This window comes from Talpa occidentalis, unplaced genomic scaffold (assembly GCF_014898055.3).
Source record: "Talpa occidentalis isolate TD23 unplaced genomic scaffold, MPIMG_talOcc4v2.1 talOcc4.6, whole genome shotgun sequence".
Lineage (NCBI taxonomy): Eukaryota > Metazoa > Chordata > Mammalia > Eulipotyphla > Talpidae > Talpa > Talpa occidentalis.
The window spans coordinates 93,888,180-93,912,207 of record NW_023604972.1 but is presented as its reverse complement, the minus strand read 5'-3'; the positions used below and the strand labels follow the sequence as shown (position 1 = coordinate 93,912,207).

Below are 24,028 nucleotides of genomic sequence, written 5' to 3'. Positions count from 1 at the left end.
AGGACCACCCAGGATAACTTTCCTTTCGATTACTTTAAAATCAACTGATTAATGACGTAATCACCCTTGTGTAGCCCATCATATTCAATCCTCTGTTCTCACTCAAGAGGAGAGTTTTCTGCAGAAGGTTTCCACTAGGAGGCAGTAATCTTTGTCCATCTAAAAAGTCAGTCTGTTATACCACATCTAATACCTCTGGAAGACTCTTGGTGGTTATCAAGATGTAGTCTATACAGATGTTGAATTTTAATCCTATATGCCTGAAGCTTATATGACATTATAAAGTACTATTTCTTCAGTTAAAAAAAAAAAAGCCTATGGAAAGTTTCCAAATGTTAAAATATTAATATATCTATTATGTTTTTTTAAAAGTTTTTAAAAATCTTGTAGTGCTGTGAACTCCTGGTCCAGTATGGACTGGTTACTCTTTAAGCAGGCTATACTAGGTTCTCATATTAGACTTTGCCTTGAATATATATTTGGTATTGTGCCCACTGTTTCTTGGACATTGTCTTCTCACTTGGTTTACTCGGTTTTGCTGAGGCTCACTTTCCTGTAGTTAACTGAAAATGGCTAGGTAAGTAATAACTTTTTTGAGACATTTGTGAAGGCATTGATCTAGTTTTATAGTTTCCAGTTTTTCTGTTGAAGTCTGCTTATTTGGCATTCCTGTTCATGTGTGACTTTTCCCCTACATTAGAAAGTTTTAGGATTTTCTCTTTATCCCCCCTGTGCTGCTAAAAAGGCTCATGATGATATGGTATGGATTTTTATTTCTATTTTGTTGTTTGTTATTTTACCATTTATTCTTTTGGTCACTGCTGGACCCTTTCAGTCTGTCAACTTGCTTTCCTAAGTTTGGAAGATTTTCTTCTATTTTTAGAAAATACCTGTTCGCTTTATGAATGCCTATTAGCTGATGATAGACCACCTTTTCATTTTAGTTTTTTTTTTTCTTTTTATGCTGCCATTTAAGGAATTTTCCGTGATTAGATTTTTAATTTCCACATAATTTTTTATTCCAATTTCTCTTTATTAATATCTCTTTTAGGGATATTTATACTGTTTTGAAGTTTTGTTATCAGTTCCTTAAATTGTCTGGTTTTTGTGTCCTTTTCTGTTTGCTTAGTTTTTTATTTCATGTTGTAATTTTTCCTGGAATATCTTACATACTGAAAAGCTGAATCAGTAATGCCTGTCACTGTTGGATTTTGTATTGGTTATTTAACTGGCCTCTCTCTTGGTGGTCCCCAAGTTTAGCTATAGAGAGATCTGTTCTTGAGATTGTAGGTCTTTTCTGTGAAAATGTTTAATTTTTTGAGACAATGATCTTCCAATATAAAAACTTATTGAATTCTGAGAGCAAGGCAAGTATATTCTCCCATTATGTACCTAGGAGGCATATTACCTGCTGTAATCTGGAAACCATCAGTGGGAGGGTTTTTAAGGGTTATGGCTTGGTTTGCAACCTTTTAGTGCAACTATTTTAGGCCCCACTTTTGTCTTCTATTAGGAAAGATAATTGCTGGACTATGTAGGATGGGAAAGGAAACAGAGCTTTTATTGCTATTACGTAAATTTCTGGTCAACTCCTCATCTCACACCCTTTTCCATAGACCCGTTACCTCTAAATTATGACCAGCAAGTTGATCAGTTATTAATTCCCATTTTGCAGGCATTTTACAGTTTCCTTGGCTTTGCCAAGTCATGTACTATTTCTTCATTCAAATCTGTATCATTCAAGATTGTATTAAAGTTAGTTGTGCACTGACATTACTTATGTAATTTCTATTCTTTGGTGTTATGGGTTTATACCTTCTTTCCTCTTCTTTAATTTGGTGGAAATTTCACAAAAGATGAATGTGTGCAATTAATTTGCCATGTTTGAATGGAATCACTGAGCCTTAGCTTTGAATTTATATAAGACATCTTTCAGAATGTGTTGACACTGTTGACGGTTAATTGATTGGAATTTGGTGGATGATGAAGTGTTGACTTTCTAAAAATCTGCCCCTGCAACCAACACCTGAAAAACCAATACATGATGTAAACACATCTTAAAATTAAAAAGTTAAAATTGATAGTCCAAACTTCATTAAAACAGAGCACTTATTCTCAACTCTGTCAGGTAACTAAGGTGTTGTTACACTTTATTCCCTAACTCTGTGCCTCTTGAGCACTTATAACAAACATTAAGCACTTAATTTGTTTTTTTTTTTTTTAAGCACTTAATTTGTGTCATGAGTCATGCCAGGCACTGGTAATATAAAGATGAGTAGACAGCCATGTAAACAAGAAATTACATTACTGTGATTTAAATGCTAAAATGGAGATGTACCGTTATGTTTGAGAACACAGAGAAGATTGCTTAGCCCATCTCTGCCTAGGAAGGTCAGAGGAGGCTTCACCTAGCCAGTTATATTTGTTTTGTGCCTTCAAGAACCCAGGGTGATAATTGGGGAGTGCAGGGGGCAGAGGGGAGAAAGAAAATGTGAGGGGGTTATTAGAGCATTTCAAGCATAGGAGTGGTGTATGTGAAAATTCAGAGGTGATGTATTTAGTTAGAAAATTAAGGTAATTTGGCACAACTCAGATATGGTATAAAGATAGAAAGTTATTTCAGGCCAAGGCATGACTGTGTTTTGTGTTAAAGGATTATATTTTTCTGCTAGACTAGTGGTCTTCTACATATTTTTATGTGGTACTCATATATCAATGAAAGATTTTGAGCATATTCCATCATAAGTATATAGTTATAAATTGTGTGTCCCACTCTCTGTGTATGTGTGTATATATATAAACATAAAAATAGAGATGAAAGAAGAGAAAATTAACATCTTCCTTGTTTCCCACTTTAGAGACCATTGCTTTAAGTAGTGGTGAACAGGAACAATTTTAGATACAATTTCTATACTTTTGTTCAAGATTAACGACTCAGGCTGCAATATGAAGGAAGGAGGAAGTTTGCACTTGGTGAAGGAGTGTGTGTGTGAGAAAGAGAGACAAATTGATGAAAGTGTCTTGCAGACACTCAAATTAATTGTGTTTTAGGTTCATTGCAACAGATTAGACAAGAATAATGAATAAACGGGGCCTCCCCCTGTGGCGCAGCGGTTGAGTGCTGGGCTGCGAGGCTGCCCGCAGTCTCTGCAGTGCCGGTTCAATCCCCGGCCTCTGGTGAGGGTCCCACATGGTGTGCAGACCTCTCCTGCCGCCCGCTGCTCCCCTCAGCAGTGTACTTCGTCAGTCTGCCTGTTCTGCTCCCCGCTTTGGCTCTGGTGAATTCTCTCACTCTCCCGAGCTTCTGACTGTACCCAGTGCTTGTATAAATAAATAAATAAATAAATAAATAAATAAATCTTTTTAAAAAAAGAATAATGAATAAGGAATAATGAATTAAGACAGAGTAGAACATGGACTGGATTCCAAAGAAATTTAAGTAGTAGTATCTGTAGGAGTTGACAGTGAATTAATAGGTATGGAGGGGTAAGAAGAGTGGCTTGGTCAGCCATTTGTTAAGACCAGGAGGAATGAAGCAAGTTGAGATGACAAATTGAGTATAAAACTTGGTATATTTATGACCATCTACATGGGAGATATTTATGGTTGGATGTCTAGATCTTTTATTCAAGAAAAGAAAACTGGGCTAAGGATAGAGTTCTAGGAAACACTAGAACATGTAAGTATTAGTTGAAGCTATGGATGAGGATGAGCTCATTCAGGGTATTAGTGGAAGAGAACAGATCAGAACTCTCTGGGGAACAATCCTTTAAAAGGGAGATAAGGAAGAGAGACACAAAGCTATGAGGCTAAGCCAATTAGAAAACTGTCAAAAATCCAGGAGAGGTGTTTTTAAAAAATGAATAGTTAGGATCATATGTAGCAGAAACATCAAACGAGGCAAAAAAAAAAAAAAGGTATTAGACTAGGTAAATAATGGTCCTTTTAATGCCCTCACTTTGAGAAGTTTGAGCAGCCTGGAATGAAAACCAAATTACCACAGGATGATGGTTCCAATTCAATGTGTAGATTTCTTCTTCAAGACCAAACTTTTTTGAAGTAGAGTATTGCTTCAGCAAGTTCTAGAGTTCAGGAAATTCTTTCGGTTTTGTTTTCAAAATGTTATTTAGCATTCGTTTTAAGCCCTGGAAAAGATTCCATAGCTCAGTTAAACTTAAAGTAGAGAGGGGAAAAAATGAGCCGATTGTATGTTAAAGGGCAGGAAACTGAAAGGGAGTTCCTTCGGTGGGGGCTTCCACTTCATTCACTCATTAAATGAATCTGTTTAATCTACAGCACTTGGGGATGTTCTATAGTTAATCATCATTGTATTATTCCTACCTTTTTTTTTTTTTTTTGTGGGACCCTCGCTGGTGGCCGGGGATCAAACTGGCGCTGCAGAGGCTGCGGGCAGCCTCGCTACCCAGCGCTCAACCGCTGCGCCACCAGGGGAGGCCCGTATTATTCCTACCTTTTACAGCCTTACAATGGTTGGATTTAGGGAGTTTAGAAAGACGCCTAAATGTTTAAATTTAAATTTTGTATTATAAAAAGTTTTGAGCAAACAAAACCTAAAGAGAATTGTGTAGTTAACCTCTGTGCATCCATCACCCAGCTTCAGCATATTGTTTTATCTGTACTACCTTTCTTCCACATTATTTTAAATCAAGATTTACATATAAACATGCAAAAAAACATTTATAATACCATTATCATACCAGAAATACCTAAAACCCCTAATAATTCCATAAAACCTAATCTGATACTTTCATATGGCCAAAGCTCTCCAGTGGCCTCATCAGTGTCTTTTTTTAAATCATTGGATCGCTTTAAGTCAACTTCCAGATGCAGTCTATCCATTGCATATGGTTGATATGTTTCTTGAGTCTCTCTTTTTTTTTTTTAAAAGATTTATTTATTTATTTATACAAGCACTGGGTACAGTCAGAAGCACGGGAGGGTGAGAGAATTCACCAGAGCCAGAGCGGGGAGCAGAGCAGGCAGAAGGACCAACGTACACTGCTGAGGGGAGCAGTGGGTGGTGGGAGAGGTCTGCGCGCCATATGGGACCCTCACCTGGGAATCGAACCGGCGCTGCAAAGGCTGTGGGCAGCTTCGCAACCCAGCGCTCAACCACTGCGCCACCGGGGAGGCCCTCTTGAGTCTCTTTTAATAACAGTCTACCGCCCGAATACCTTCTCCCTTTTTTCCTATTCATCAAAGTTGTTTTCCAGAATTTTCCACATTCTAGATTGGACAGATTGCGTCCTCATGGTGTCTTTTAACATGTCTCTCTGTTCTGTTTCTGGTAAACCTGGACCTGGATCTAGGCTTAATCAGATTTAGGTTTGAATTTTTTTCATACCCTCAAGAATGTGCCATAGATAGTATGGAATACTTCCTGGCATACTAGTTCATTACATTAGATAGCACAGAACAGTGTCTTGATTTTTTTCCTTTTTGTATGTTAAGGTTGATCCTGGGACTTGGTGTTATCTGCTTGATAATTATAAAGTATATTCTCCACATATACTTTATATATAAACCTTTTTTTTTTTTTTTTTTGTGGGACCCTCGCTGGCGGCCGGGGAACGAACCAGCGCGGCAGAGGCTACGGGCAGCCTCGCAGCCCAGAGCTCAACCACTGCGCCACCAGGGGAGGCCCTAAACCATTATATTTTAATAATTCCTAATTTTAATCTCCAGGAGTACCTTGCTGTCAAACATTGTTGCCTTTCTTGTAATCTTTTCTTCACACATAGCCAGAATGATCTTTTAAATATAAATTGAATCACTTATTATAACCCTGTTTTAAACTCTTTTAGTAGTGTGCCATTACCTGGAAACTAACATCTAAACTTCCTACCATGGTCTGTAAGGATCTGTGTAATTGTGCTTGATCTACCTTTATAGTCTAATTTTATGACATTCTTCTATTCTGTGGGAGGAAATATGGCATTATTTGTAGCATTGACTCTTGTACCAGACTGTCTGAGTGTGATCTTTGGCAAATCTTTAACTGTTCTGTGCCTCAGTTTTCCTATTTGAAAAATCAGTGTTTTAAGAGTATCTACCAACAAAATTATAATGATTAAATAATACATTTGAATCACTTAGAACAATGCCTGTGTACTGTAAGTGCCAAATGTTAGCTGTTGTGGTTGCTGCTGATGTTGCTGCTGTTGTTTTTGATCTCTGTGTTCCAGCCACACTTGTTCTTTTCAGTTTCTAGAACTGCCAAGTTCTTGCCAGCCTGAAGATCTTTACACTTTGTTCTGATTATCTCTTGCTACATACCATCCACTCCAAATTTACTGGCTTAAAGCAGCAGCAATCATTTATTTAATGCTCACAAATTTGCAGTTTGGGCAGACTTGGTGGGTATAGCCCATCTCTGCTCTACATGGCACTGGCTGGAGTGACTTAACTGGGGACCACAGGATGTACTTTTAATGAGTTTTTCATAATGTTTGTATTGTTCTGTAGCCTTAATTTTTTTTATTGGCTATTTGTTCATTTCAGAACATAAAGAACTTTTTCAATCCTTTTTACATTTGCAAATGAGAATATGTAAGTTTTCATTTTGATGGAAATATATGTTTAACCCTGTTTTTTAAATTATATTTTTCATTGAGTTAATGGTTTACGACACTGTAATGTTTTGGGGGAATAGGTTCACATCTCTTCAGATGTTTATCACCACATCACACCCAAAACCAAAGCACACCCGTAAGCCTCTTCTATAGGCCGTTGGGCCTCCTTGCCTCTTTCTTTCCCATCTCACATTCTTACCCTCTAGTAGCATAAGTTCTATGGTCACATTTATAGGGTTTGTTTGGGTTAGCTTTGTGTGTTCCTTTGTTTCTTTATATTCCATATATGAATGAAATCATCCAGTATTTGTCTTCTCCTGCTCATGTCATAATCCCCTCCAGCTCCGCCCATGTTTCTCATATGGCAAGATTTCATAATTTTTTTTATAGCTGAGTGATATTCCATTGTTCTTCATCTACTCACCTGTCCTTGGGCAGTTAGGTTTTTTCCACAACTTGGCTATTGTAAATGGTGCTGTGGTAAGCATAGGAGTGCATATATCACTTTGAATTAGTGTTTTTATACTCTTCGGATAAATATCTAGGAGTGGAATTGCTGGGTTATATGGTAGATTTATTTTTAATATTATAAATTGTATGCTTCCACTTACATAGAAAGTATGTCGGGAAAAATATATGTATTTGTAGTTCCTTGTATTTCATAAAAATCTCTGAATACTACCTATATAAGAAACTAAATACAGTGTTTACTAGGGGAAAGGAAGAGGAACTAAATGAATAGAAGACCAGGTAAGAAAGGAGATTTTAATTTTAAACTTTATTTATGATCTTTGTGAATTATTACCTAACCACAAAACTTAAATTAACAAAAAAAAAAAAAAAGTTTTGTCAGTGGCCGTGACTCTTTCTAGTTTTAAACTTTTCAACAGCTGTATAATGTGCAGTGGACTCAATCTTTCAACATCAGTTCAAGGATCTTAGCTCATTCTTCTGGACCAGACTTGAGGAAATCTGTTAGATCGCAAAGGATTTTTTTTTAAAGTAAAATGGACTTCTTTAGAGATTAAACCTGTGGTAAAGTGCTATGAATATGTTACATGTGTTACAGAAAAATAACAACTGCTCTATGCTGGATTAGAAAAAATAGTGAGTCACTCATAAATTGGCAAGGTAGTATTGGCTCTTGACTGAGAATTTACCTGGGCTGGGGACCTTGGGGACCTTCCCAACTTGGTTCCTTGATTCCTCTCCATAGGAAGCTTGGCTTTCTTCACATCATAGTGGCCTAGTTCTAAGAGTGAGTGTTCTAAGAGGAGAACCAAGCTGCAGCTGAATGACCTATTACAATCTAGACTCTAAAGTCACAGTGTCAGTTTTGCCTCATTATTTTGGTCCAATCACAAAAGCCCATTCATATTTAAGGGGAGTTGGCAAAGGCTCCACCTTCTGATAGCAGGATGGAAAGGTTCTAGAAAAAGAGGATATGTTGCAGCCATTTATGGAAAATTCACTTTGCCACACACATGCTGTTACCTAAGCCTGAAAAAGCTCTTTTTTCATAGTTCTTTGTTTTCCTTGGCAACGCTGATCACAGTTTGTGATTATCTCTGGCTGTCCATGAGGGTGAAAGTTTTTTTTTAGTTTGTTTGTTTGTATACCTACACGGAACCTGGTGAAGCATTAAAATATATTATTTGTAACATAATCTAAACACCATCTATCACATTTTCACCAGGAAAATCATATTCCAAACTGTGGGAACAGAGGTATACAAACACCAGTCTTTTAACTCCTCCTATTTCAGGTACTTCTGCTTAACTTAGGTGAGGATTGGGGTGGAGAGGAAAAACATGTATGTTATATAAATTTTGTGATATTAGAAGGGATGGGAGGAGTAAGCAGTTTGAATAACTGAATTCATATGAACTCTCCTATTTTTAAAACCCAAACCCGCAAATACTCTGTTTTCCTATTTTTCTAGTGTCCGTTTCATGACAAGAGGCTTCTAGTGGGTCTGACAAAGAAGCATGATAGCCTTAGAATTATTCAGTACTCTCAGGGAGCAGCAAATTCTTCACTCAGAGAAAGCTAAGCAGACCCTCACTCAGAACCAGTGTTTTCTCTTTTGGCACAGATAAAATGATTGGTTATGAGGTTTCTTGGCCCCCAGGAGATTGGGATTAGGCTTTTGAAAGTTCTATACATATAACATCAAGAACTAAAGATGACCTCAGATATGGTAATATCTGAGGTAATAGGGGGGTTGGGGGGTGGAATTTTCCACAGATCCTAAAAGCTTTAATTTACTTAAATACTGTGTGCCGTTTTGCTAAGTGTTGGAGACACAAGGGTGCCCCTGACCTCAAACGGTTTGCAAACTGGGGATGGGAGTTTACAGTAATTCCTTTATTATCTTTAACTCTCTTTTAACCCATAGTGTCTTTAAATTTTAAATGATTTTCATGTAGAAAGTTGGGTGTTGCTTTATATCCAATCTGACAATCTTTGTCTTTTAATTGGGGTGTTTAGATCATGTACATTTAATATAATTATTAATATGATTGGTTTAACATCTTTTTTGCTTTTCTCATCTGTTCTTTTTTCTTTTCACACCTGTTTTTTACTCCTTATTTACATTATTTTTTATGACTCTTTTAACCTACCACATTAGTTCTATACCTTTACTTTTTGAAGATTTATAATATATATCTTTAGCTTATCACAGTTTACCTCCAGGTGATGTTACATTACTTTACGAATAGTAAGACCTTTATAATATTGTACTATAGTGCTAATCCCCTGCCTTTGTGCTATTGTAGTGCATTCTACTTCTAATATAAACCTTACAATCCATTGTTATTATTTTTTACATAAACAGTCAATCATTTTTAAAGAGATTTTAAAAATAACCACTTATTTACCATTTTTGGTGCTCTTCATTCTTTTAAGTAGATTGAGATGTTGAAATGGCCTCTTTTTCTTCTACCTAAAACTCCTCTTTAACATTGTACAGGTCTTCTGATGATGAATTCTTTTACCTTTTGTGGTTTTTTTTTTTTAAGATTTATTTATTTATACAAGAATGGAGGTATAGGCCAGAGGTGTGGGAGGGTGAGAGAATTCACCAGAGACAGCAGGAAGCAGAACAGGCAGATGGACTGAAAACACTGCTGAGGGGAGCAACGGGCAAGACAGGAGAGGTCTGCCTTGACATGTGGGTATCTCCCTGGCCGGCTGGGAATTGAAACCGCGCTGCAGAGGCTGCGGAAAGCTTTACAGCGCTGTGATCAACCCGCTGCGCCACCAGGGAGGCCCAGCTTTTGTGTTTCTAAAAAATTCTTTTTATCTCTTTTTTTGAAAGGTAGACATCACATAACAGGAAAGTAATCATTAATCATTTTAAAGTGTAGAACATTTTAGTAGATTGACAATGTTATGTAACTATTACATCTGTCTAATTCCAAGACATTTTATCTTCCTAAATTCACTTTCATTTTTGAATGATATGTTCAGGTTGATGAGGTTTTTTTTTTTTTTTTAATATACTTTTAGTTGTTCTCCTGTCACCTGACTTGCCTTGTTTTGGATGAGAATTTTGCTGCCATTCTTTGTTCCCACTGTATGTCAGGTGCCCCATCACCCTGAGACTGTTTACAGTTTTCTCTTTATCATTGGTTTTAAGCAATTTAATTATGATGTGCCTTCATATAGTTTTCTTCATATTTCTTTGCACTTCATATTTGTTGAACTTCTTGGTCTATGGCTTCACAATAGTTTCTGTATCTGCAGGTTAACCTTTTTTTCTCTTTTCTGCAATGTCTAATTTGCTGTTAATTTCATATACTTTTTCAATCTCAGACATTGTATTTTTTTAATCTAAGGAAAATTGATTTGGGGCTTTTATGTATCTTCAAATCTCTCAACATGTGTATGCCTTCTTAAACATGTAAACTATTCTTATGATAGCTATCTTAATGCGCTTCTAGTTTCATTATCTATGTAATTTATGGGGATTTTTGTTGATTGTTTTTTCCTGTTATGGGTTGCATTTCACTTCAACAGTGAGAGTTAGATATTTAGAATTTTAGTTTGAATGCTGGATTTTTTTTTTATTTTTGGTATTCTTGTAGAAAGAGTTAATGAAAGAAAAAATTTTTCCACTTTCTGAAATAGTTCCTATAACCCATTTTATAAAACTCGTTTTTATGGCATCTGACCTTCTGTGTGTGTGTCAGAATCCTATAATTGTTCCAAAAGCTTTTACAGAAAGTGTATGCAACTTCCCTACAAATACAACTAGTTAGGAATTAAATTTTTAAAACTGAAGTGAAGCATTATCCTGAAAAAATGCCTTCTTTATAAGAGCTAAGGTATTCAATAAAATGCTGGAAGAATTAAGTTTTTAACATTTTTTCCCATAAGGAAACTAAATAAATAGGAAAAACAGTGAGACGAAAGTAGAATGTCTGTTTGCACATGTAAAATTTCTGTTTTATCAGAATATGCAATTTATTCCTTATCATATAATTGTTTTCAGAATGCCATGTGTGATGAAATCTAACAAAATCTGAAGCAGATATGAGATACTTTCAAAGACAGTTCTTTCACTACACATAGGCTAGTGCTGTACTGTTATTACTATTCTGTTACATAAATGGAATGAATCATTTTGTCAAAATATAATTGGGAGACTTATTGTCCCTTGCGGAAGGGAAGTTCAAGGACTGTGATAATTGCATGACTGAAAATAAGTTTTTGGATTATTCTAATCTACACTAGTATTCTGATGAAGTATTTTAGTACAGATTGTTTTCAAAATATAGGTAAAAGGTAAGTGGTACTAGTGCACATATATCTCTCTTATAAAAATACTAAAGTACTCTTGAAAGTGACAACATGCATAGTAACCATAGTTGTGTAGCTGGACTATGTCACTTCTGTCAAAAAAAATCCAGGCAAGGGCTGGGCAAGACTTTAGTGATAGTAGTGGACTCAGATCTACATAAAACAAAGAAAATCTTTTCTCATTCAAAGAGTCAGCATAGGATAAAGGCATGGGCTCTAGCGCCAGACTGTGAATGCCAGCTCTATCGTGTGTCATCTCAGTACAAATTACATACTCTCTATGCCTCAGGTTGCTTACTCATCTTCTGAAGAGAGATGATAATAACAACCTCATAAAGTTGAGAGGATTAAATAACACAGGCATGGTGCTTAGAACAGTATCTGACCATATGGTCAGCTCTCAAAAATGTTAATTACAACCAAAGAACTTATCACATGTCCACTTTATAAGTTTAGGCTTTAGTTTTCAGCCTTAAGAGTGACATACTTGAATGTGTCCAGTTGGATTAACTAATCTATGACTTCCCCTCTTTGGTACAAATGATGAAAGTTGTTAAACTGTGTGTTCATTAATTTCTGAAAGGACAGCTATTGAGATATATCATTATAACTGCAAGAGACTAAAAACTCATTTTTTTTGGTCACTATTTTTTTTTAATTCAGTAACTAGTGTTAAACTATTCAGTTTTTATTACGTGTGTAATCTTTCAGTTTCTATAGGGAATTTCCAATAATTCATAATATCAGGAATGAGTAAAAGGGACATTTAAAAATACTGTGTGAAAAGACCCAGATGACTAGATGTAGCAGGCACCTGAGGTGAAGTCACTGCAATAGTGGAGGAGAGAACATGGCTGTGTTTCTTGGCAAGCAAGTGTCTTGAGCTATAGTCTTGTTTTGGAATAATAACAAGCAGACAAGTTTTTTTCTAGTGCTGCCATATGGATTACTGAATAATACAGGGGTCCAATGGTACTTTTACCAATCTCTGAAAAGCTTCAAGGAAGAAATTTAAATCTTAATCCTGTGAAGGCTTTCTCCTAAGGAAATGAGGTAATAAATTTGCCTTCTGACTATATTACTAATGTGTGTGCGCGTGTGTGTGTGCATGTGTGTGGTGGGGGGAGATTTAGTCTTAGAGAATTTAGAATAGTTAACAAGTTCCTTATTAAAATACTTTGGATATTTCTGCCAAAGTGCCTAACAAAAAAGAGTGAATGATAGGAAGTGCCGATTTTTTAAAGTTATGGTTTAGCTTATAAATTTATAAAAACTTTGCATTCTTCCACAGTATAGCCATATTTACTTTTTTTTTTAATTTTTTATTTTTTATTTATTTATTTATTTTTTTTATAGAGGCATGTTTATTTCTTTATTTATTTGTTTTGTTTGTTTGTTCTGTTTACACATGCACTGGGTACAGTCAGAAGCGCGGGAGGGTGAGAGAATTCACCAGAGCCAGAGCCGGGAGCAGAGCAGGCAGAAGGACCGAAGTACACTGCTGAGGGGAGCAGCGGGCAGCAGGAGAGGTCTGCGCGCCATGTGGGACCCTCCTCAGGTGGCCGGGGAGCAGCCGGGGATCGAACCGGCGCCGCAGAGGCCGTGGGCAGCTTCGTAACCCAGCGCTCAACCGCTGTGCCACCGGGGAGACCCTAGCCATATTTACTTTTGATGTAATGCATGATTTTTTTATTACCATGATGTAAAATTGTTGTAGTGACATGCTGTGATTTTGTAGTGCCCCTCGTTTTTAGCACACTATTTTCTATTTTCTTGAGAGAAGGCTAATTTGTTTTTCTGAAATGAGCTGAGACTCTAGAGTTCTTTTTCACATGATGAGTGGCTGTATCTCACTATGATTGTTTTAAGAGTAGGCATTACGGCTTTGTCAGTAGTCCAAGGTATGGCTTTTGTAGAACGGGGTCGTAAGTGGTCACCAAATAGTTGGATGAGGAAGTCTTAACTGGAGTTCTATTATCCTCTTAACCATTACAGAATGTCTGCCCAACACAAATCTTCAGTAGAATTGATATGTTTTCTATTTATCTGTTGGCTCAGCTAACATTTGTGCATGGTTAGTCATTAAACCATCATCTTCTATGCTTTGCTAGCTGGAGAACCAGTTAAGGAACTTTCTCTAGCACTAGATGATTGGCTTTCTTAGAATTGGTGTTTTATGGGGTCCCATAGGACAAGATTGCTGGTTCACAATAAAGAGCCATGAAGGTAATTCAAGGTTACTAGTTGTGTAGGATAACTCTAGGTATTGTTACACATCATAAATGGAATTCTGATGGAAAACTTGCATCTATGGAGATTTGTGGCTGAATTGCAGGAAGCATTCTATAGGTAAGAGTGTCCCCAATCTGTATTTGCTAGATGGATGCATTATTGCTATGGTTGTGATTTTTTTTAAACTGTCATTCACTTTTTTTTTTTAATTTAAGGTATGTATTCAGTAATGTGTGCAAATCTGTGGCTCATTTTATTGTGTAATCACCAAGGTAATAATCTAGCAATGTTTTTTAAAACAAGCAAAAACATTGCTTTAAAATTGTTTGCTTAGAATTACTTCTTATTAGGAATACGGTACATGATTACATATAGGAAAACTGATTACATATAGGAAAACAAGTTACTTATAATTCCACTACTCAGTGCTATAAATGTCTTAGTATATTATCATTCATTCATTCATTATTTTCTGAGTGCTTAATATGTGCCAGGTATTTGAGTTCCTGGGGACACAGCATTGGTTAAAAAAGAGAAAATCCTTGTCCTTGAAGAGATTACAGTTTAGTTGGGGGAGACTGGCAATAAATAAGAAACTACATTGTATGTCAGATGATGATAAGTGCCTTGGGGAAGAGTAGAAGAAGGGAAGTAGGGGTGTCCTGGGAGAAGAGAAGAATAGGCTGCAATTTATATAGAGAGCAACTAGGAACAGTATCCCTGAGAAGGTAACTTTTGAGCAAACACCGAGTGGAGGCGAAGGAAGATTGATGCTAGAAAGTACTTAGGCAGAGGTCAGGTATTTTGCAAGTGTGAGAAATACTAGGAGGGCCAATATGGTTGGTGCAAAAGACAGTAAGCAACAGATGAAGTTAGAGGAAGCAGGGGACATATCCTATGGTGGTTCTTCCCTCTGGCTAACAGGAGAAGCACTTTGGAAGCTGGGTTACCCATCCAGACCATTGATTCTGGGACTGCAGGAGACCAGGTTTCTAAGGTGCAGCCAGGGTTCAGAAACTCTGGTAGAAGGTGTTTAGGTCATTTTAAGGACTTTTTATTTTTTTCAATACTTTGATTTCTAGTGAGGTTGAATTCCATTTCTATTTGCATTTTCTAAAATATGCTTACTCATAACATTTGCTAGCTGTGTGACTTGGCTAAGTCACATAGGACTTAATGTTTTTGTACTATGAACTGGGTGTGGTGTACCTGCCTCAGAGGATTTTCATGAACATTAATTAAAGGATTTTGTATTCCCAGGTTTTTAAACTTCTTCAACATGATCCATAGTAAAAATTCATCTTACATTGTGACAAGCATATATAAATATGTAGCCAAAAGTTTCATGGAACAATACATATACCCTTCCTTTGATGCAGTGTGGTATTTTGCATTCTCTTTTACATTTAAAATGTTCATTGTTAGCATTAAATTTATCATTGACTTCTTGAGTTGTGACCTGTCTTTGAAGAAGCACTGCTGTGAGGTGTGGAGTACTGTATTTTGTGAGGTACTCTTTTGTCTATAGTGATTATCACTTCCCAATACCTCAGAACTAAGCCTCTCTTTACCTCTATTAAAATTCATTTTTAGAAAAGTTAAATAGGAAAAAGACCTCACACCTAGCTTATTGTATTCCTGTATTGTATTGGTCAGAAAAAATGTTAAATACCTTCATAGTTAGCAAATATATTTGTTTGGGTTTCTATGATGATGTGACTGAATTATTAACACCTCTGTTTGAAATAGATTAGTGCATTGGATTTTATGTGCAAACCCCCAAACTGGGACATGACATCTGACAAGAGAGCTTTATCTATAATTTTTGTTACCTATAAAGCTGACAAAAATGGAAACATAAATCACAGTTATATTTAATACAAATTTTTTTTAACAGAAAAAAATATATGAAAGCTAGATAATCTGGAAAAACAGAGAAGTGTGTGTCTGCCGTATGTGAATACCAGATTCTGTTCACTGGTAGACTTTATAGCTAAACTATAAGGCCCACTCAGAAAGGAGCTAGCCATTAGCTATGTCTAGAGATAACTTGAATAGATGAAAGTGAAAATCACTTCAAAGTCTTAGAGATGTCTAAATGAAAAATGGTACTGAGAAACAGAGTGGAAATGGAGTAGTAGTAGTTACTCTTTGAAAAATACCCAGGAGTGTAACTTACCTGGTAGTAGAATTGTGTTGCCACTTTTGACCTCTAGTTTAACATTAAATATTTTATTAGTTTAAATTATGTTTTGATGATTAGCCAGGAACATTTTAAATAACTCTTAAAAGTCTGACAATATATATTTGCCACTCTTCCACTCATATCCTTCTACAAAGGAGAAATTTTGAGAAATGTTAGAAATGCTTTGGTATATGAAAATAGAAACAAAAATATACCATAATTTATTTCTAAAAAGAATAGAATTTATGTGCTGTGTCTTACCGTATTGATTTTTAAACATTGTCATCAGACTTAGCAAACCAAGCAACTCTGCCCTTTCCTATTTTAAGGAGGGTGACTGTAATTAAACTTATACATGTGCCAGGATTGTATGTATGACATGTTGAGTGTATATGGTTTGTGTGTTGAATTTTGTCTCTGATCTTTTCACTCTCTAGAGCTAAAATAATGTTTTAGGCAAGCCTGGAAATACGTATAGAAACCTGTTGGTCTCAAATTGTCCAGAAATACATGAAGAGTTCTGGAGCCTTACTAATAATCAGGGAGTGCAAATTTAAGCAATGATGAAATATCCATTAAATTGGCACAAATTAAAGATGTTACTTGCATATTACCAGTGTTGGGAGGAAATAATAGACTATTAAGATAATAAATTGGTAAATGTGCTATAAAGAGCACTTTGTAAATATGCTAGCATGCCCGCTCTATGGCCATGAACACTGCTTCTAGAATATCTCTTGCATGTGTACACAAGTAAGTATATGAGTGCGATTTTTTTTTTTACTAGCGCAAAATTATTAACACCTCTGTTTGAAATAGATCTAGTGCATGCCGTGTCCCCCAAACTGGGACATGACATCTGACAAGGGAGCTTCATCTATAATCTATGTGTTTGTCTGTAAGGAAATGGCTATATAAGATAGCCCAGTATTTTTTACTTCAAATACATTGTAAATACCACATGTAATTTAAATTTACTTTTAAAATTTTAAAAGGGGAAATCAATTTTAATATATTTTGACACAGTATATCCAAAATACTCTCTTTAACATGTGCTTGATATAAAAATAATTGATATTTTACATTCTTTTTTAAAATGGAGCCTTTGAAATCCATGTTGTATTTTGTACTTAAAGCATATTTCCGTTTGTATGCTAAGATTTTCATTGGAAGTACTTGATCTGAATGTAAACTTCAAAAACTAAATAGTTGAAAAAGTAGATTAAGCACAGGTTGTTCCATAACCTTGGAGCTTACACGTATTTTAGTAACTGCTTTGAATAGCAAATAAAATTTAAACTAATTCACTTTCTCAGTTGCATTAGCCATATTTCAGTGCTCAGTAGTCATATGGCTGATAACTATGCTATAGGATAGTGCAATTCTAATCAGCAAAAACTTTTGCCTAACAGTTAAAATAAATGATCTACATACATGTAAAATGTGGATGAGTATTCAAATTTCACAGTATCAATAAGAATTTCTAGACCCAGAAGTAGACCTCCATACATATAGTCACTCACTTTTAGACAAAGAAGCAAAAAGTGATTTAGTGGAGAAAGAATAGGACAGTCTTTTTAGTAAATGGTGCTGTAAACTTGGATAATCATGTGCAAAAATAAAAAAATGAATCGACATAGATCTTACACCTGTGACTAAAATTGACTCAAGTTTGGATAATAGACCTAAATGTAGAATTCACAGCTGTTTAGAGAAGGAATTTCTAGAAATATGTTGTAAAGTGTTACTATTTTGAGCAATTTTAAATATTCAGAATAATAATACAGGAGGTAATAGAATATCCTTGCATCCATGTAGCAATCAAATATAGCAAATATTGACATATTGCCAAAATACCTTCATATCTTTCTCATCAATCCTGGTTATATTTTTTTAGAATATTGTGTAGATACTATGTGGATTGAGTATCTAGTTTGTAGTAGATGTAAAAAAAAAAAAGGAGTACCAAAGACTATCACTGTTCCTTGAAGTATTATTAGTATTATATAATCTTTTAATGTTCAATTTATTTTAAATTTTTTTAGGAATTGGATGTCTACTAGAAAATTACTTATTGTAGATTTTAGGCCTGTGCTGCTGATATTAACAGAATTAAACTATTTGAAACAGGAGGCTATTTTCCTTACATTGCTCTGGTGTATATTTAACTTTAGTAGAAATTTAGTAATTTAACTTTAGTAGAAATCATTTGGGAAGAAAAGAAATGCTTGAAGTCTAATGCAATTGAAAATACGATATTAATACTAATTTTAAATGTTATTTAGTTATCTGCATATATCCTGATACATTGTGAAGCCTAAAGTGGATAGAGTTTTAAATGAGGGGAGGGGCAAAGGCAATGTCATTTTGCATTTAATAAATTAGAAGCCAGGTTCTTTGAGCATTGAACATGTTGAGTGAGTTTGTGAATTTCATCATATTCCTTGACCTATTTTTTTAATGTAGCTGCTAACTACAGTGTCCAAAATAAGTACTACAGTTTCTTTTAATTATTAGTGCTGTGGCCTAACACAAGGATTGGGATTGATAAAATCTATTCTTAAGGCGAGGAATAGTATTTAAGAAGCATGAACAGTCTAGTTTCTGTTTTTAAGTATAGCTTTATAATTTAATAAGCTTCAATTCCAAATGGAAAATTTTATCTTATCATAGTTTATTTATATGTCAACTGAATTCTCTATGTCATGAAAATATTTCTAATGCTTAGTTGTGATGCAAATTATGATTTTCTAAAAAGAGAAAAGTCACTTAAATATACAATTTGCTAGTTAAAATACCAGTGACTTCAAATTATACACTTGACAAAAATCCATCCAGAATAGGTATTTTGTAGTTGTTGGTGTCACATTTTAAGTCTGTAATACTTCTTATAACAATATCACTTTACAATTTTGTACTTGCTATGTATAATAACTTGAAAGTTTAAAAACAAATATATGCCTGCTATGTTTTTGGTTTATCACTAGATGGAGTTCTTGCAGTACAACTATGTGTGGGGCAGCCATTAGTAGAATAATCTTTGCTTTCTTCAAAATAAGCAATGTATTTAAAAAATTCTAAATGTATGAGCAATCAACTGTTAAAGACATAACATGGCAGCTGGAATACATAGTTGGCAATAATGCAGTCGTAATCTTTTAGTATCGTCAAACCAGCTCAATAAGATTTTTTTCATGTGTGTAAAAGGCCGAAGAGTAGAGGGGGAAGGGAGTTAAACTGTGTCCTTGATGATTCAGTAGACTTAACAATTTAAATTAACTTCTACAGGATAATACTTTAGAAGAAAATTCCAGTGCTTGAGTTTCAGCTTGTCTGAAAGCATGCTGTGCAGCCTCACAAGGACACTGGAACTAAATTCTTCAGGCATTACATCTGCAGCTAGTGGTCATGAGTGTCTCTCCACTCCTTGTTTTTTATCCTTGCCCTTGTTCCTTTGGCCTCAGCAAGTATTGTCCATCTCCTCTTGCCCCTTCAAACTCTAAAACCAAGCTGAAGATATAATGACTTCTGTCTTACTTCCTGTGTATTTACTTTTAGTGGAGGGTTTTTTTTTTCACCTGGAAGTGTATGTGTTTTCTACATGTCCTGTCTCACAGTTAGGCATGTTTGGATTTCTGTTTCTCTCCTGCTTTCATTATCCCTTTTTATGAATAGTACTTTTGATATAAGTACTGTTCAGTCAAATTGAAGACATTAAAAATTGTCACTTATTCTATAGTTATTTGGCTGTCTTCAAAAATAGCCCTTAAAGCATACTTTTCTCAGTATTCATTGTGATGCAGGTATAATTTCTACCACAGTGCCACTTATGAACATCCTTTAGTACCTGTACAAAGCTAAAAAATTAAATAGTACTTAAAGTTTTGTAAAGATGAGTATTAGTTCCTTATCTCATCCTTTCCTTCTAGCCTCCTTCAGAGGCAACTGCTTTTTAAAATTGTAATTTTGACTTATCTTGGTGGCTACTGCCATATCTGATATGATCTAATACTACTTTTTGATTAAGAGCTTTAAAGTCAATTGATAGTGAATTTTCATCATATCTACATTTCTTCCTCCCACAAGTCTCAGAGCAGTTAGTCTTATTATTTTTTCCATTGATTGCCTCTTTAATTTTATAGGGGACTCCAAAAATCTAATTATGTCTATTCTGGTCTTGTATTAAGAAGTTAATGAAAGACCAATGTAGCTTCCAGGGATTCTGGAACACCACCAGTCACATTCTATAGGATGATACATTATTGCAGATTTTATTATATATGTAAACAACTTTCTTAAATTATGATATGTTTAGTGTTTTAAATGACAACTGAGTGAAACAGGAATGCCTGGAGGCAGATTCATTGGTTCACTTTATCAAGGAACCCAATTCTTTTGTCTTTCCATCTACTATTGTTAGCAAACAATTCCTGCTTTGTTCTCAGGTTAGTGGCTGCCGTCAGTACTAATATGACTTCCTCAAGTCCAGGAATCACTGCGAACACAGCATTTGCTAGAACATTCCTTCTGTGTGTATCTCTTTATGAGTGTACCCAGAAGCTTCCAGCAAACTTTCCCTGATGATCTCAATTGATTAGAATTGCTTAGAGACTCATTCCTAATGCACTTCTTGCCATGAGAATTGCCATAATTAACTGTGAATGAAAGCTCGAAGTTGTGAGAAGGTTAGTTGCACCAAACAATGTGAGGTATATTAGGGAGGAGAGAAAAGGGAGAGGTGATGGATAGTCAGCCAACAATGTTTGTAACAGTGTCAGACTTTTAGTGGAGAACGTTACCTACCTTATTTTTTACATTTCTGTCAGGCTATTTTTTTTTAATTAAGTAGAAAGGGAATTATTTGAAACTATTTTCATTATGTTCCCTTTACTACATATCTTATTGTACTTACATATCTGACAAGAATATGTGTAACCTAGGCATTAAAAGAAAACCAGAAAATATAAAAATTTTCTTCCTTGCGCTTGATGCTATTTTTTTGATTTATAGCTTTGTACTTCCGTGGAACAAAAATTTATTGAGTAATCATAAATGTTTGCAAAAATAAAGACTTCAATAGTAAGTTTTAAAGAATGTTAGAACAAAGCTATCCAAATGATAAATGTTAAATTTTGGCTTTTTTCCTAAACCTAGAATATGTATTTTGCAAATCTTTGTTTTGTTTCAGTTTTTCATGATCTTCATTTCTTTCTTAAAACAGATGCCTGAGAGTTCAGTGCAGTGACATATCAACTCTTATGAGTTTGAATAAAACTTATTTTTAAAACACAATTCTAATTGTACATTTTTCTCAGGGTTCATCTTATACGTACATTCCTCTAATTTTCCACATCCATATTATGTTTTAGAGTCCGTGATTGCCATTTTTACAGGTTTTTATCTCAAGATAAAGATCTTTGATATTGTTCTTATATCAGCTAACTAGAATTCATTTAATAACTAATTGGAAAGTACTACCATAAGCTTTTCTTATAACAGGAAGGCCATTTGAACTACTCATTGTCTGATTATTGGTGTAAAAAATTACAAAGTAGATGATTCCCTAAGATCAGTGTGTGTTTGTGTGTTTAGTTTTGTTTCTCTAAGCTAGTTGCAAGTATTGCATCCAAAATTGAATTTCTTTTAAAACTGAATGTTAATGTTTAATTTCTTAGAAGAGTTACTTTAAATGTTAATATATATCTACTGAGGAAATAATACTGTGGTCACGGTTAACTAAATCTCCACTTTGTAATATGTCATTTATATATTTTTTCTAGTGCTTATTAGTAATAGCACTGAAGTTGGTAGAATACCCAGGCCAACTTTCAGTGAGATCTAGTTGCCTCGAAATTTATCTTTTGAGGACCTCCCCTGGTGGCACAGGCGTTTAAGCGCAGCGCTGTGAAGCTGTCCACAGCCTCTGCAGCGCTGGTTCAATCCTGGCCGGCCGGCAAGGGTCCCACCTGGCGCGGCAGACCTTTCCTGTCTCGCCCGCTGCTCCCCTCAGCAGTGTATTTCGTCAGTCTGCCTGTTCTGGCCCCTGCTCTGTCTCTGGTGAATTTTCTCAACCTCCCACACGTCTGGCCTGTACCCCGGTTCTTGTATAAATAAATAAATCTTAAAAAAAATTAGAAAATGTACATTTAAAAAATTTATCTTTTGATTTTCATATTGTGGTTATAAATATAAGTCCTACAAGAAATTAATGTATTCCATGAAATAACTCCTCGGGTTATGAGGTTTTCTTACTGTAGGATTTCTCAGAACCTTTTATACACTAATGTGCATTCTCAATATTTCAGAATGAGACATAACACAGTTTTTGCAGAACTTATTTAAACATGGAACAGTCATTTCCAGTGTTTCATAGAACATACTTTGGAAAATGTTGCTATTTCATGCATTTAATAATTGTGCAAATTGTTATAAAGGAAGTGGTGTGCCGTCTAACCTTTATGAGTGCTATCTGGTTTATTTGAAAAAGTTTTAACTTTAACACTTAGGCATTTGGGGTATCAGCTTCAGCTGCTTTACAGATCCTTTTAAGAAGATAAGAGCTTTAAGATTTCAGGTATAGCTTCTCTAAAATGAAATTTATCCACATGCTTAGTATTGAATGTATCTTAAACAGACTAGTGATAAGATCTCTTGACGATTCCCCAAACTTTTCATTCCAGCCTGTGGTTTCCTCTGCTGAACTACAAACTAATAATTAAGTTTCTTTCCAGACAGTTTTACATGTAAACCCTTGTAGATATCTGAACTCAGTCCAAACTGAGCTCATCCTCTCCCTTTCCTTTACCTATCCCAGACTTTTCTGTTTATTTTTCTGGCTGGTTGCACTTTCTTCTTGTCAATCAAATCAAACCAGAAATCCAGGAAACTCAGGTTTCTTTTTATCTTCTACATTAGTATTTCTCAGTCATGGCACTGTTGTCATTTTTGGCTAGATAACTCTTGCAGAAGGCTGTCCTGTGAATTGTAGATATTTACCAACATCCATGGCTTCTAGCAACTAGCCCAAAGTGCAGTTTCCTTTAGTTTTGACAGCCAAAAATGTCTTCAGATTTTGTGAAATGTCCCCTGGGGAACAAATCATCCTCGTTAGAACCACTGCCCTATGCCCACTCTGTTACTTATTCTTTCTTTCTGATTCTACTTTCTGAATTTACCTTTAATATCTCCTCTTCATTCTGCTCCCTAACCTCACATCCTCTTTATTTTTTTTTTAATACTCAAGATTCTTTAATAATGTTCTGACTAGCCTCCATGTCTAATGTTGTTTCCTTCCAATCCACACCCTTCAGTGCTGCCAAATTTTTCTTTGCAGAATGCAGACCTTTTCCGTTTTTATAGACTGTAGCTTCTAGCAGGGACTCTCATGAACTGGCTTGTCTCCCTCTTGCCTCATTCTTCAAAAGCATTCATCCTCAGGTCTAGCTGCTCAGCCACTGCACTGTGTCTTTTTCCCCACTATGCCATACTTTGTTTCAAATTCTACTTAGGCATCAGGTTCTCCATGGTAGCCCTCTGTTGCTTATTTACAGTCTATTGTGAAGATTTTTATTTTTTAACATACCACTCCTATGTGCATTTTTCAAAGGCAGAGGACCATTTCTCTTTCAGTTTTTGTGTGTAGTAGATACTCACTAAAAGCTTGAATCATTTATTCTCAGGCCCTGTTAGATGCAGTTACCTCCTTTTTACTTCTAGGAATTCTGTTCTATCAGCAGTGAAATTATTTTCCTAGTCATCATTCTGACTTTTATGGGTAAACTTTTGACAAGAGAAATCTTGAACTATAATTTTAAGAAATCAGCTGTTTCAAAGAGAATTGAAGAAAGCACTGTACTTAATTAATATTCATATATCATTTGCTTGTAAAATAGCTAGTTTATGCTAAAGATCTTTATAAGAGAACTAAATAGTGTGGATTAATTGTGCAGATTAAGTAAATTGTGTGAATTAATATTATATGGACTTATTTACTGGGCTCAATGTTTCATTTCTATTGAATGAAGACTTGCAAAAACAGGATTATTGTCTTAGCAACTAATTTAGTTTTTTTAGAAAATACATTTGTTAGAATATTTCTATAATTATGAGTCTGTACTCTTTAGAAATGTACCCCCAGTCAAATGAAAAAAAAAAAAAACAACCAAAAACCCAGTAAAGGCTACTGCCCCACTCCTCTTCCTTACATGCCTTA

The 24,028-nt window shown here is 35.2% G+C and overlaps 1 protein-coding gene across 6 annotated transcripts in view; it reads left to right on the top strand.

Annotated features, from left to right (window-relative positions):
- HOMER1 (homer scaffold protein 1) overlaps positions 1–24,028 on the top strand; it is a 110,701-nt gene that overhangs the window by 12,922 nt on the left and 73,751 nt on the right. Inside the window, exon 1 of one of the 6 annotated variants that reach the window (XM_037530701.2) lies at positions 6,900–7,073. The exons of 4 other annotated variants lie outside the window; for them this stretch is intronic. In XM_037530701.2, coding sequence (XP_037386598.1) covers positions 7,063–7,073 — 11 coding nt within the window. In that variant the 5' untranslated portion in view covers positions 6,900–7,062. Of the gene's footprint in view, positions 1–6,899; positions 7,074–12,342; positions 12,453–24,028 lie in introns of those variants that run through there. One more of the 6 variants, XM_037530704.2, reaches the window with a different exon arrangement.